The 15,531-nt window shown below is 41.7% G+C and overlaps 1 protein-coding gene across 1 annotated transcript; it reads left to right on the top strand.

Moving 5' to 3' along the window:
* The first annotated feature begins 456 nt into the window (after window positions 1–456).
* PPP2CA (protein phosphatase 2 catalytic subunit alpha) lies at window positions 457–15,192 on the top strand. The gene is made up of 7 exons (XM_033927473.1): window positions 457–799; window positions 10,528–10,737; window positions 11,150–11,323; window positions 12,457–12,546; window positions 13,352–13,513; window positions 14,027–14,145; window positions 14,469–15,192. Exons 1-7 carry the CDS (start codon window positions 698–700, stop codon window positions 14,539–14,541), a joined length of 930 nt encoding a protein of 309 aa, XP_033783364.1. The 5' UTR covers window positions 457–697; the 3' UTR covers window positions 14,542–15,192.
* The last annotated feature ends 339 nt before the right edge of the window (window positions 15,193–15,531 follow it).

Genomic DNA, 15,531 nt, shown 5'->3' with positions numbered 1-15,531 from the left:
TATATTTGCTGTCTCTATTTTGCACTATATTTGTCTATAGTTTTTACTGAGGTACATTGCATGTTTTAAAGTCAGCTGCCTTGACATCTTTGAAACCCCCCAAATATAAATGATAATTAACATTTTCTCGGTACTGAGTGCTTTGTGTCTTTTTAAATTTTGTGGTTACCATTATAAGATTATATTGTGCGTCTATGAAAAATGGATGGAAGAAAAGTACTATTATTAGGGGGGTGGAGTCAGGGGCGGAGTTTGGCCGGGAGGGGGGGGGGAAGAGACGACCCGGCTTGAAAAGGTTGAGGATCAGTTCCCACACCTGCGCACTTCCACCCACCCACGTCCGCGTCATGCGTGCTTACGCGCGGCTCCCTAGTCCCTCCTGACTCCGCCCCGCGCGCACCCCCGCCTCTTCCTGATGAGGAAAAAAAAAGAACCAGGAAATAAGGAGCCGGGGCAGTGGGCGCTCGCGAAGAGAAAGGAGGCGGGGCGAGTGACGTCAGCGCGGCCATTACAGAGCGGCTCGGGAGCGAAGGCGGCGGTGTTGTGAGGAAGCGGCTGTCGCGCCCGTCGCCGGGACACCTCGCTCGCCGCCCGCCTCGTCCCTCCTTCTCGGGCGGTGCCTAGGGCTTTGCCGGGGCCTCGTCGCTGCCTCCTGTCGGCTGGCCTTTGGGGGGGGCGGGAGGGGGGGGCCGCAGCCATGGACGAGAAGGTGTTCACCAAGGAGCTGGACCAGTGGATCGAGCAGCTGAACGAGTGCAAGCAGCTGTCGGAGAGCCAGGTGAAGACCCTGTGCGAGAAGGTGAGCGGCGTCCCCCGCGCTCGCGCCCATTCATCGGCCTCTTTGGCGCAGTCGTTCCGGCTCCTAAAATGGCGCCTCTCTGGCTTCGGCTTTTTCAGCTGCTGCCGCCGCCTGCGCTTAGTAACCGATCTTTTTTATGTGGGGGGGGGGGGGGGGGAGAGAGATGCTGGCCCTCGCCTTAGGAGAAAGCGTGCCTCTCCCGGCAGGGACATCCTATTTTGCCTTCATAAGGGGGGGGGGGGGGGGGGGCAGGAGAACGATCCGAAATGCGCCTCCAACTGGTCGCTTGATTTCATTCTCTCGGCTGTTAATCTCCTTGCCAGGCCCTGGACCGCAGTCGGATAACTTGAATCTGTTTTGCTACTTGGGACCTGGGTTGGCCACTGTTGGAAACAGGATACTGGGCTGGATGGACCTTCGAGCCATTGTGACATCACTGATGAGCTTGGCTCATAGGCATTGGTGGAATGAGGCATTATGACGTCAGAATCTCAGCTCTGGAACGTTGCTACTCTTTGGGTTTTTGGCAGATACTTGGGACCTGGGTTGGCCACTGTTGGAAACAGGATACTGGGCTGGATGGACCTTCGAGCCATTGTGACATCACTGATGAGCTTGGCTCATAGGCATTGGTGGAATGAGGCATTATGACGTCAGAATCTCAGCTCTGGAACGTTGCTACTCTTTGGGTTTTTGGCAGATACTTGGGACCTGGGTTGGCCACTGTTGGAAACATGGTATTGGGCTTGATGGACCTTTGGTCTGTCCCAGTAAGGCAATTTTTATGTTCTTATGTGAGCCAAGTATGGGACAATTAAGCCATTGTGACTTCACTGATGAGCTTGGCTCTTAGGCATTGGTGGAATGAGGCATTATGACGTCAGAATCTCAGCTCTGGAACGTTGCTACTCTTTGGGTTTTTGGCAGATACTTGGGACCTGGGTTGGCCACTGTTGGAAACATGGTATTGGGCTTGATGGACCTTTGGTCTGTCCCAGTAAGGCAATTTTTATGTTCTTATGTGAGCCAAGTATGGGACAATTAAGCCATTGTGACTTCACTGATGAGCTTGGCTCTTAGGCATTGGTGGAATGAGGCATTATGACGTCAGAATCTCAGCTCTGGAACGTTGCTACTCTTTGGGTTTTTGGCAGATACTTGGGACCTGGGTTGGCCACTGTTGGAAACATGGTATTGGGCTTGATGGACCTTTGGTCTGTCCCAGTAAGGCAATTTTTATGTTCTTATGTGAGCCAAGTATGGGACAATTAAGCCATTGTGACATCACTGATGAGCTTGGCTCTTAGGCATTGGTGGAATGAGGCATTATGACATCACAATCTCAGCTCTGGAATGTTGCTACTCTTTGGGTTTTTGGCAGGTACTTGGGACCTGGGTTGGCCACTGTTGGAAACAGGATACTGGGCTGGATGGATCTTCGCACTGTCCCAGTACATCAAATTCTTATGTTCCCGACTGTCTTCCTTCAACCAGGGTCATGGCTGCATCTTACCTCAGCGTTCTCAAAGCAATTAATTCTTTTTCTTTTTAATATTTACTTGCTGGAGCGAACATCTGCACTAGACTCTCTCTCTCTCTCTCTATTTTTGTTTGTTCTGTCCACCTTTCACAGTTTTAAATTTTCTACTGGTTAAACATTTTGTTTGTTCATGTGAGATGACAGGTAAACGACATCTCAGGGCCAGTGTGGGAAAGGCTGTTCGGACCTCAACTGTCCGGTTATTCTAGGCAGATCTGTATCTGGGTTCATTTCTCATATGGGTAACTTAAGATTAAGCTGCATGTCATGTGATTATTCATAAGCCAAGCACTGCATAATAAGTCAGATGCATGCTTTTGTGTAAAAATGACCCCTGCATGAAATTATATTATGAGCTCTACTTCCTTTTGGATGAATCAAAAGAATGATATCTTCTACATACTGCTGTGTGTTTATACAACAGTGAATTATTCCTTTTGTTGTACTATTTGCTTTGGGTTATAATAAAATTCAGTTTATTGAAGTGTGAATATAGTATTTTTGGTATCCGACTTTATAATACATGGAGTATGTAGGAGGATCTTCTTTTAGAAAGAAAAATGAAACTGGTTTGTGTTTCTATCGTGTTTCTCTGAAAATAAGCCCTAGCATGATTTTTGGGGTTGGTCTTAATATAAACCCTAGTTGCCGGCAGCAGCGCTCCCCCCCCACTGCCGCAGCCATGCAGCTGAACTCCCACTGACCCTGCAGCCTTCCCTCCTACCCAAACCCCGCCAACTGCGAGCCATACCTCCCTCTAGAGCAGCATTGGACCGGCATCACTCTAAACAGGCTGCTGCACGGCCTCCTTCGTTGGGGAATTCCCTCTGCCGCATCACTGATGATGTTATCAGTAACGCGGCACACGGAAGGCCCCGAGAGAAGGCCACGAAGCAGCCTGTTTAGAGTGTTGCCGGCCTGATGCTGCTCTGGAGGGATATATGGCTTGCGCTTGGTGGGATTTGGATGGGAGGGTCAACGGAAGTTTGGCGGGGGGGGGGGTGCTCAAGGGTTCTGCTGCACAAGGGATGAGAGGGAGGGAAAGATAGAAGCTAGGCAAGGGTTTGGCTGCACAGGGGGATAGGAGGGGGGGAAGGAAAGATGCTGCACATGTGGGGGAGAGAAAGGAAAGAGGAAGAATTGGGGTGAAGGAAAGGAAGGGAGAGATGATCATTTACATGAAAAAAATAAGACCTAGTGCCTTTTTTGGGCCCAAATTAATATGACGGTAGAAGTGCAGTATATGTTCTCCATTAGTACTTGCTCTGAAGGCTGAGCTGAATGTGAAGTGTTTTTCAAAATGGGGAGTTGACTGTTACAACAAAATCCACTGAGGATCAAGAGATAGCTTAAATCTTATAACCAAATCCAAAATCTCTTATTGAAGCCAAAGATAGGTAATTAACGTGGAGGAAAAAGGTCTCAGTAACCCCGCGAACCATCCACAAGGGATAATAATCGTTTGCATACGTATGGGGTTCCAGTGTCTATCATTGACCAAAAAATCTCCTAGTAATTCTCTAATTTTAACTTGGAACTTTTTTTTAATTTCAATTTTATATTTTTAATTTTAATTTCAATTTTATATTCCAGCCTAATAAATATCTTATCAATCATTCATTAATGCAGGCACTCTAAATATAGTGCTTGCAAAAAACGCAGAGTGGGACTTATCGTAAACTGCATCTGCCGGCGTCTGAATCTTAACAGTAACAAGGCTGTTCACTCAACCCCCATCCCCGACGGGACCCGTTTTGCCTGGTTTTATCAAGGGTCTACATTCATGGGGCAATTGAACCGCCGCTCTACGCCAGCATTTCAATCTCTAGCAAGAGGAGAGGCACCGGTGCCAACTGACTGCCTACAGGACATGCCTCTCATGGCGAGAGGCACATCCTGTAGGCAATTGGTGGGTGCCAGCACCTATCCTCCTCTCTAGCCCTCTTCCCTTCTGGCACCCCTGAAGGGCATACACACGCGGACATCAACATGATGATGTAATGCATGCGTGTGATGTCGTCATGGTGATATCCGCGCACTTCCAGGACGGTGCCTTGAGCCACAGCTACTACTTTTAGTGTGCTGCAGCTCGAAAAAACTTGCGGGACACTGGGTTAATTGTTTTGATTTAGTTGTCGGTAGATTAGGTGGAGCCAAAGAGGTGGATCTTTAGTTTCTTGCGGAATATGAAGTACTTTGGTCCAGATCTGATGGTTGTTAGGAGATCGTTCCATGCTTTCACCCCAGAGAATGTGAACATTGTGTTGAATATGTGTTTATACTTGAGGTTTTTTGTTGAAGGGAGGTTCAACTGTATCCTAATTTCTGGATGAAGAGGACCAAGCTGATGAGAATAAGTGAAGAGGTGTGGTGGAGCTTCTGTTTAGTATGCAGAATATTATGACATGAATTTGAGATGAGATGGGTAGCCAGTGTAGTTTGTTTGAGGTAGAGAGTCATATTTCTTCAGTTTGAATATGAGTATGATTGTGTTCCCCCCCAGCAAGCATAACCATACTCGCAGCTTTGAGGCAGAATGGGAGATGATCTAGATGCAATTTTTTCCCCCCCTGATTGGACCTGTATCCGTGCATGTGCCAGAATGTTCTGTGCTAAACAATAATAATAATAATAACTTTATTTTTGAATACCGCCATACCCAGGGAGTTCTAGGCGGTTCACATCAATTAAATAAATTTACAAGAATTACAATTATTCAGATTTATAAGCAACGAAGTCGTTAAGGTAAGCATGAAGGGGTTGTACAAGTTATTAGGGTTAGGTAGGGATATGACAATGAGAAGGAGTAAAGGGAGAGTTCAGATCGTTGGTGGGAGGGTTGGGAGAAGGGGGATTAGGGATTCTGTCCGTGGAATAAATGAGTTTTGAGAAGTTTTCTGAAATCGAGGCAAGTGGGGGCCTCGAGCATAATTTGGGCTAGCCATGGGTTCTGTTTGGCTGCCTGGAAGGCGAAGGTTTTGTCGAAGAACCTTTTCAGGTAACATAGTTTTGGGGAGGGGGAGGCGAATAGATTGATTCTGCCGGAGTTCTTTTTGTTGCAGTTCAGGTTGAAATGAGGGATGAGGTAGCTCGGAGATAGACCAAATAAAGTTTTGTAGCAAAAGCACGCAAACTTGAATAGGATTCCAGATTCAAAAGGTAGCCAGTGTAGTTTGTGGTAGAAAGGAGTGATGTGTTCCCATTTGTTCAAGCCAAATATAAGGTGGACGGCGGTGTTCTCTATCAGTTTCAGTCTTCTGATGGTTTTTTTCGTGGAGCCCAAGTAAATGATATTGCAGTAGTCAAGGATGCTGAGAATGGAGGATTGTACCAGAAGGCGGAATGAGGTGTTGTTTTTTTTTGTAATTTTTTTTTTTTTGCTTGGTCACGTGCAGAATCATCTATGAAATGTGAGTGTACTCACCTGGATTAACACATAAATTCTGTGTGCATCAGGGAGAAAAACTTTGGCATTTAAAGTTCACCTTAGAAGCCATGTGCTTAGCCTTCAGTGAGTGCACTGCTCCAGTGCAAGCTTTTCTGCAGTTGCCCTTTTGCTGTTAGCCAAAAGGAGTCAAAAACATGATAAAGTGCTGTGCAGTTTGAACTTACAAATGCAGGGGTGATTTTTATTTTGGGGGGGAATCAATCAACAGCTGTACTTCTTTGTTTCTCCTTTTTGCTATTTTGCTTGCTGCTTATCTTGCTATTTTTAGAGTGACGGGACTAAAGAACGCCAGACAATCGCACGCAAACAAAGCCGCTTTGACAAATGCGCACATGACGTCAGTGCGCCAGATTAAAAGGTAACTTTAAAGTGCTCTGAGGAGGTATGTGGGGGGGAATCCTCCACTTTACTTAGAAGTGTTGCCGCTGCCTTTAGGGGTGGGGGGTGGGGGAACCCCCCACTTACAGAGGATTGCGAAGACCTGCAACGTGATATAAACACGCTTGAGAAATGGGCTGCAACATGGCAAATGAGGTTTAACCTGGGTGATGCATGTCTGTAACAAAAATCTTATACAGGATGTCCGGTGCAGTACTCGGAGAGACCCCCCCCCCAGGAAAGAGACTTGGGAGTACTGGTTGACAAGTTGATGAAGCTGTCCGCTCAATGTGTGCTGGTGGTGGCGAAAAGGGCGAACAGGATGCTAGGAATGATTAAGAAGGCTATCAAGAACGGATCGGAGAAGGTTATCATGCTGCTGTACCGGGCCATGGTACGACCCCACCTGGAATACTGCGTCCAGCACTGGTCGCCATACTTGAAGAAGGATGCAGTACTACTCAAAAGGGTCCAGAGAAGAGCGACTAAAATGATTAATGGGCTGGAGGAGTTGTAGTACAGTGAGAGGTTAGAGAAACTGGGCCTCTTCTTCCTTGAAAAGAGGAGACTGAGAGGGGACATGATCGAAACATTCAAGATAATGAAAGGAATAGATTTAGTAGTTAGACATATTGTTTACCCTCTCCAAGGCAGGGAGAACAAGTGGGCACTCTCTAAAGTTAAAAGGGGATAGATTCCGTACAAACATAAGGAAGCTCTTCTTCACCCAGAGGGTGTTGGAAAACTGGAACACTCTTCCAGAGGCTGTTATAGGGGAAAATACCCTCCAGGGATTCAAGATGAAGGTAGAAAAGTTCCTGCTGAACCAGAATGTATGCAGGTAAGGGTAGTCTCAGTTAGGGTACTGGTCTTTGACCTAAGGGCTGCCGCGGAAGCGGACTACTGGGCACAATGGACCGCTGGTCTGACCCAGCAGCAGCAATTCTTATGTTCTTATGAAACTAATTTTTCACTAAAACATAAACCCCCCTCAATGGCAGCGCCAACACTTCTAAGTAAAATCAGGGGTTCCCCCCTACACACTCCCTCGGAGCGCTTTAAAGTTACCTTTTAATCTGGCGCGTTAACATCCTGTCTTAGCGGCTTTGTCCTCGTGCAATTGTCCCGCGTGTTTTCATCTATGAATCATTTTTAGTTTATAGCCTCTCTTCCTTTGTTTTACTTTTCTGATTTTTAGGCATCAGGTACCAAATATTTTCAGTGCTAGGTAATGCCACAATTTTTCCACTCTGCACAATTACTTTTGTAGCTTTAGGATAATAAAGTGCATGTTTCCTTATCCTGAGAATTGTGGGAACTCACTGTCTTGTTAGTGGATACTGTTCAAAATTGGAATTCATGAGACTATTTCTGTACATCTGTTCATTGCGAATTTGCATTTGTCTAAATTGCAAATTGGCAAAAATCATGGATGTATCTTGGTTATGGAAACAGACAGTAGTTGAACAGTTGGCCTTCCCCCCAAAAAAAAAAAAAAATTTGAAATCTGTCCTTCAGTCCTAATTGTATAGATCTAGAATTTCAGTTGAAACTGAAAAAATAATTGTTTTCAGCATCATGAATGAATGAGTGATATTTACTGTGTTTATACATCAATCAGTAGCCTGAATAAGAGATGAGGATTTTTGGACATTTTTTTACATATCTACAAAACTATTAAATATAAACCCCAAAGCCCACTAGAATTTGTCCTCTTACTTCCCTCTTAAATGCCGTAGTTGGGAGATCAAAGCAACATGTATCTGCGATAATTGCACCCTTTATATAAGGGGTGCAATTATCACAGATACATTTGTTTGGTTTGCACTCAAGAGTTGCACATTGCTATTGGAGATCAAAGCAACACCCTAGCACTTTTGTAACCTGCTCTTCCTGCTGCTCAGAGGTTAGAGCTGTGCCATAGAAATTTATAGATTAATGCAGCAAATCTCCACAGGAATCAGCGTTTTCATTAATTGAAAACATGGGATGTTCAGACATTAAGGTAGCTTAAGTCCTGTGTTTTTGGGTTAGCTTCTCCTTATAACAATCTTTAACATTTCTTGACTGCTGAACAGCAGCAGAGATGCCTGGACAATGCAACCATGCTGAAACAAAGATTCAATGTTGAAGATCAGGCATTGTTGCTATTGATGAAACGTGCGTCAGAGACTTTGAGCCGGAGCTGAAATCACAGTGCAATGAGTGGAGAGCTCCGTCTTCCCCACGACCAAAACAATTTTGACGAGCTCAATCAAAAGTCAAACAAATGATGATTTTTGCTTATGATCATGAAGGCATCATCCTCACAGACAAAGTTCCATGTGGAAGAAGTGTCACAGCAGTGTATTATGATTTTTTGCTAAAAAATGAACAAAACCTGACCTCAATTGCTCTTGGCAGGGCCACTCATTCTTCACGACAATGCTTGCCCGCACATAAGGAATGTCATCATTGAAAAACTATGCGAATACGGTTGGGAAGTGTTACCTCATGCTCCTTACAGTCCAGACACGAGTCCACCAGACTTCGACCTTTTTCCAAAGTTGAAACAACCTATGTGGGGACATCGTTTTGCATCTCTGGAAGAGCTGTCTTCCGCCAGTAACTGAGCCATTCGGCAACTGAACAAAAAGGGGGTCTTGAATGGAATAATGAAGCTTCCTGGACTTTGGGACTCGGTCATTTCAAAGCAGGGAGACTATATTGAAGGGATTGTAAAGAAATAGTTGAGAAAAAAAAAAAACCCATAAATTAAAAAGTGTGCATTATTTATGAAATGACCCTCACATCTTTAAATATATGTTGACCAGTAGTGTCTAAATTTAAGTATGGTTGTTAATGTTTTGAGTTAACATTGTACTTCAGGGGGATTATTTCTTTACCCAATGAATCAATCTATAGAAGGAAATTAATTCTTTACTAGCTATAATTAGGGCTGCATTTTGATTCAAGCTATTAATCAGGGTGGTTAAAAATCCATGATTTTTTAAAATTTAAATTGGATTTTTTGAAATAGATTTTCCTCAAAAAAGGATTAGTTTTAAATTATGTAGCATGAGGCTATATATTCATACAATATTTTTTTGGTAAATGAATTCCATTAATTCATGCTAGTGTTTGGAACATCTTTAAGTAGAAAAATTTTTAAATTCCAGTTACTGAAAGGGAATCGGTATGTGTGGGTGGGAGGAGGGGAAGCAAAGAGGAACTGAACTATTAAAAAATTGAGTTCTAAACATTTTTTACATATCTCTATGCAAGATTGTTAGATCAGAATAATTATAATTAGGTCTTATGTAGAGAAGGATTTATAATAATTTTTATTTCTTAATTTCATTTATTGCAAAAACTGCTGAGCCATAGATAGAAAACGCTATTGCAGCTTAGTAAAAGGAGCCCCAAATTTTCTCTACTTCATAAAAAGAGGTTTGCATCTCAATAGGAAATCTTCTCTGCTTCTTTTTTTCATGAAGTCACATTTGGTAAAACATAATTAAGAGCAAAGGAGGGGGGAGTAGGATATTTCACACTCTTCTGAGCTGTTCCCTAGCTTTAGGCAGATACAACCTGCTAAAATTCTGTTTTGTGGAGCTTAGACCTTCTTAAAGGCACCCCCAACTCGACTGGAACTCAGTTTTCCCAAGTGGTTCAATAGTATTCCACTGACCAGTACAAGAGGAGGCACAGTGGTTAAAGCTACAGCTTCTGCACCCTGAGGTTGTGGTGGGTTCAAACCCATGCTGTTCCTTGTGACCCTGGGCAAGTCACTTAATCCCCCCCATTGCCCCAGGTACATTAGATAGATTGAGAGCCCGCTGGTATAATGCTTGAGTACTTGAATAAATTCATGTAAACTGGTTTGAGCTCCCCTGGGAGAACGGTATAGAAAATTGCCCATGACGTTTATTTATCTAGAAGAAATCACAGATGCTTAATTTTATATTTCTCAAAACTGTGAATTTGTTTCTGCAGAGATAACATACTGCTGCTTCACAGCAAAAATCTTTCTGTAGAAAATCATGATTTAATTCAAATCCAAATCCTCCCTCCTATTAATCACATGATTAAAGGCGGTGGTGTAGGAAGCAGTCCATTTGATTTTTTTTTTTTTTTTTGAGGGGGGGGGGCACCCCCTATTTTAGATACACTTTTGCTGGCAGGGTTGCTGAAGTTTCTGAAGAAATCCACTGCCTGAGCCGTCCTTTCCTCTTCATGCTGCCTCAGGAGTAATGAAGTCTGTGGCATGCTTCAACACATCTCTCCTGTTCCATTTGGTCACCTAACAAATTAGCTTAAATCACTTCATGCTTCTAAGATAAAGCAAATTATTAAACTGATTTTTTTTTTTCCTTTTTACAGGCTAAAGAAATTTTGACTAAAGAATCTAATGTACAAGAAGTGCGTTGTCCCGTTACAGTCTGTGGAGATGTGCATGGACAATTTCATGATCTTATGGAACTGTTCAGAATTGGAGGCAAATCACCTGATACAAATTACTTGTTCATGGGAGATTATGTAGACAGGGGATATTATTCAGTTGAAACAGTAACACTGCTTGTAGCTCTTAAGGTAAAGTTTCTTTCTGTTATCTGTTTGCAGATTTTGAAAACGATGCTTTAAATTCACTGGTTTTATAAGAACATTTTTGCATTGTATTATTAAGTTAAGTATGAAAATGTATTCCGTTTAAAAAGGTTTTCTTAAGCAGCAGTACTAATAAAGGCTATAAGTTGATTTGTTCCTTAGTCACATTGGCCATCTTTACTCGCTTTGTATTGTCATGGTAAATGCACTTTCTTTTTGTGTGCACTTATTAACATAATAAAAGGGAATGAGATTAAAACACATCTCTGTACAACCCCTCCTACCAGCTAAGCCTTAGGATAGTTTGCATGCTGTAAGAGTGTCTGTTTTAATGTTTCTGCCTAAAAAATTTGTATTTGCACTATGAATGATCAACTGATGTAAATGTCTTTTGTAGGTTCGCTACCGTGAACGTATTACAATCCTTCGAGGCAACCATGAAAGCAGACAAATCACACAAGTGTATGGGTTTTATGATGAATGCTTAAGAAAATATGGAAATGCAAATGTTTGGAAATATTTTACAGATCTTTTTGATTATCTTCCGCTTACTGCCTTGGTGGATGGACAGGTATATTACAGTAGTTTGTTTAACAAATTTTCAGTTTGCGTAGTGTCTCTCTAGCTACTGGCTTGCTGGTTATCAAAACCGTCAGGTCAAGAATTAGTTTTGTGAACCCCCCCCCCACACACACACACACACTTAGGGCTCCTTTTACGAAGGCGCGTTAGGGCTTTAACGCGCAGAATAGCGCGCGTTAAAATGCCGCGAGCGCTAGCTGCTACCGCCTCCTTTTGATCAGGTGATAGTTTTTGGCTAGCGCACGCTAATCACGCTAGCACACCTTCGTAAAAGGAGCCCTTAATCTGGTTGCAATCAATTAACTGCAGTCCAGCCTGAGTTTTCTGTTGCTCACAGTTCTTGGCAATTAATACAGCATAATGCTTTCTTTTTCACTCTGTAAAATGGTAAACTGCACAAGCCATACTGCATAGCCAGAGTGTTTTCCTTGACTACTTGTCATAAAGTATATGCATTTATTAAAGCTTTAACTATTTATAATTTCAGTTTTTGTAGACGCAATATGCCTACTGTATACATTCAAATGTAAACAGATTTTGGTCCAAAAATGAGGGTCGCTGTTTATATTTGTTTCTCCTCCACCCCTTGCTACCGTGGTTACTGCCGTTTCTTCTGCCATTACCCCCATCCTCACCCTCTACTGTTACATTTTATTGATCATTCGTTCCTTCCTGCCTTCCTTGGCCTGAATACTTTGCACCAACCCAGCAATTTTCTCTGTGTAAACTGAGGAAAGGTAGAAAGGAATTGCCAGTAAAATGCTGATAATCACAGTGTTTGAGGGGGAGGATATGGAGGAAGAAATTGGGTCTTCGGGGAGGGGGGATTCTATACACTTGAATATAAATCCCTTTCAGTTTGTTAAGTTCTCCCATTTTTGTGGGGGAGAGCTGTTAATCTCATAGGCTTATATTTGGGTCTGTGTCATGTATCTATATTCTCTGAGTTGGTGAGAGGTAAATATTTAGAATAGGATAGTTGTAATCTGGCTTTTTTGCCACAAAATGTTCCTTGGCTTAACAGAGCCTTGTTCTAGTTCATATAAACAGATTTACTTAGTTTTTCCTTTGTAAATGCATAATTTCAAATTAATGTTTCTAATATAGATTATTTTTATATAGATTTTCTGTCTACACGGAGGTTTATCACCTTCTATAGATACACTGGATCACATCAGAGCACTTGATCGTCTACAGGAAGTTCCGCATGAGGTATTGTTTTATTTTAAATGGGGGCATTCCAATATTGGTATTGCATGTTACATTAAAGGGTTGCATTAAGATAGTAAGGACCACAAACTTACACTGGACATTTAATTTCTTTTTAGAAGTATAAAACACTTGACATCCCTTTCTGAAGGAACCCCCCCCCCCCAACAAAGACTTTTGTGAGTGATAGCTAAGTGTTCTGGGGAAACCTTGTTTGTAGTCTCTGAAGATACTATTAGAGAGCAAAATACAATGGAAACATACATGTATAGGTTATTTAATGAATGTAAAAAGCTATCATTCAAATATATACAAAATGGAATATTAAGGACCAACATTTCAAAATGGTAACGTGTCTGAGAATGCGTTATTTGTGTTATCTAGCAATTTGAATACATAAAGCTTCCATGCAGCCATCCCTAAATGTTTTGGGGTACACATATCTTTTGTACTACTTATGGCAACTACAGTTTAAAATACATCTTTGTCACAGTGGGGGGATTGGTGGAAAGGTGTATGAAATAGTTTTCTGCTCTAATTACAGATTTGAGGTTCAAATCTCAGCCTAGATATACAAATCATTAACAGACTCATTTTTGTAGCATTTATAATGCATACAATTTGCTATAGAACCAATGTTATGGAAATAAGGAATCCTAATGGCATTAATTCATGTTGTACCCTTTAAGGGGCCCATTTGATACATTCTGCTATAGAGTTTTGGATAGGACGATTTAGTAAAATGTTTGACTATCCTACACTGTAGTTGACTTTGGTGAAACTAGTGTCTAATACATATTTGTTTTAGGGTCCAATGTGTGACTTACTGTGGTCTGATCCAGACGATCGTGGTGGTTGGGGCATTTCTCCTCGAGGTGCAGGTTACACCTTTGGACAAGATATTTCTGAAACTTTTAACCATGCTAATGGCCTTACCTTGGTTTCAAGAGCTCACCAGTTGGTAATGGAGGTAAGAAATTGTTGAAATATAATAAATATGCAAAATATTTGGCTAGACTATAACAAGGTACGAACTCATTTTGGAGGTGGGTGAGAGGTGAATACTTAAAAACTGATGGTGTGACAGTATTGAATCTAGTGATTCCACTATTGCATTAGTTACCATGAATGCTGCTGATTGGTGGATTAGGGAAAAATTTGATGCATCTTGTAACCAAGAAGTGTGAAGCTACATATGTATCTGACCTCCCTCCCCCCAAGGCCTGGAGGCAGTGAAGAATAACTGAACTGGAAAGAAAAGTTAGGACATGCTTCTACAAAGGGCAGCAAACAGACAGTATACATGGGAGAAACTTTTTCCCCTTCTTTCAAAATAAGAGGTCTAAATATTTGTGTATATTCTGATGGCACTAGCAAAAAAGCTTATAAAAGGCTGAACGGTGCCTTAAGACCTAAAAGTTAAATAGGTTTATTGCTGTTAGATTAAAGTCAACCTTACCTTAATATTTGTCTTTTTTTGAAGGGGTACAATTGGTGCCATGACCGGAACGTAGTAACTATTTTCAGTGCTCCAAACTATTGTTACCGTTGTGGCAACCAGGCTGCAATCATGGAACTTGATGACACACTGAAATATTCCTTGTAAGTAATGACTTTTTTTTTGCGTTTCAAAAGTATAGTAATATGATGGATGACATGGCATTGCTATTAGTGCATGAGATGTATATATGTATATGTATAGTGCATGACATATAAATATATATATGTATATAGGGCGGTATATAAAATATTTGAATAGAATAGCCAGTGGCACATTAATTTTATGATCCTAATCTCTAGAGTACAAATCCTCTCTTGGAACAATCTAGTGATAAGATGTAGCTTGTATAAAACCAAACTGGCATGTCATATATATATATATATATATATGTATAATGGAAAGTTAACATTGTGTGTTTTGTCAGTTTGCAGTTTGATCCAGCGCCACGCAGAGGTGAACCTCATGTTACCCGTCGCACCCCAGACTACTTCCTGTAAAGAAATTTTACCATTGTACAGTATTGCCATGAACCTAAAGCATTGACCTAAAGGAAATGAGAGGCAGCAGTAACTCCAAAATGTCAGAAAACGTAAACATTCAGAAACTTGCTGTTTCCACATGGACCAAAAGATGTGCCATATTAACGTACAAAGCCTCTCGTCTTCAACTGTGACTACTTTAGAAAGAGCAGTTCATTGCATGCTGAAGTATGACATTGTTGATCAAGAAGCAGTTTCTGGCCTAGCACTGTCTGTAGTTTTGCTGTCTGAGACTGCAGAAATTAAGATGTAAACATTAACACCTTGTGAATACAACTAACTTTCCATTTAGATATAGCTTTACTCAGCATGACTGTAGATAATAACAGCAATCATTGGAACTTTAAGAACATTTTAAAAATAAGTACCAAGGCCTCTTATATCTGACTTCTGAAACTTGTTGTTTTTTTAATTTTCAGGGAATATTGTTTAATTTAATTGTATTGATTTTCTTTCTGCACTCATTTTTTTCTCTTCCCTAAATTGTTCTGTTAATGTTTAAACTTAGGAAATTGTTTTCAGCCGAACTATTTTCTGTAAGACAGTGTTGCAGAAAAGTTCTACAGTATTTTTCATAATAAACTTGTGAACTAATCCCTTGAAATGCCAGATTTGTTGTATCGTATGCCTTTAAAACTATTGTTACATGATATTTAGCTTTTGCCTTGATAAGGCAAATACACAATTGCTTCCAGCACTGGTGTAGGCAAGACGACTGTGCATGAAAGAAATTTGCATATAATGGAGGCAGTGTATGCAAATTTCCTTCATGCATATTCATTGTGGATATCCTGAAAAACCTGACTGGCAAGGGGGTATTCCAGGACTGAGTTGAGAAACACTGAACTAGAGCCCACTAGGCCTTGATTTTTGCTATTCCCCTGTACTACTGATGTATGCTGGGCTTTGTCAAGTCTGCCTTAGTGACGACGGCGGAGGAGGAGGGGG

This window comes from Geotrypetes seraphini, chromosome 18 (assembly GCF_902459505.1).
Source record: "Geotrypetes seraphini chromosome 18, aGeoSer1.1, whole genome shotgun sequence".
NCBI lineage: Eukaryota > Metazoa > Chordata > Amphibia > Gymnophiona > Dermophiidae > Geotrypetes > Geotrypetes seraphini.
This window is presented reverse-complemented; position numbering and strand designations above follow the sequence as displayed.

Coding starts and splice junctions, on each gene's coding strand:
- PPP2CA (XM_033927473.1), top strand. CDS start 698: ATGGACGAGAAGGTGTTCACCAAGGAGCTGGACCAGTGGATCGAGCAG. Junction 800..10,527: donor TGAAGACCCTGTGCGAGAAG/GTGAGCGGCGTC, acceptor TCCTTTTTACAG/GCTAAAGAAATTTTGACTAA. Junction 13,514..14,026: donor CTCACCAGTTGGTAATGGAG/GTAAGAAATTGT, acceptor CTTTTTTTGAAG/GGGTACAATTGGTGCCATGA.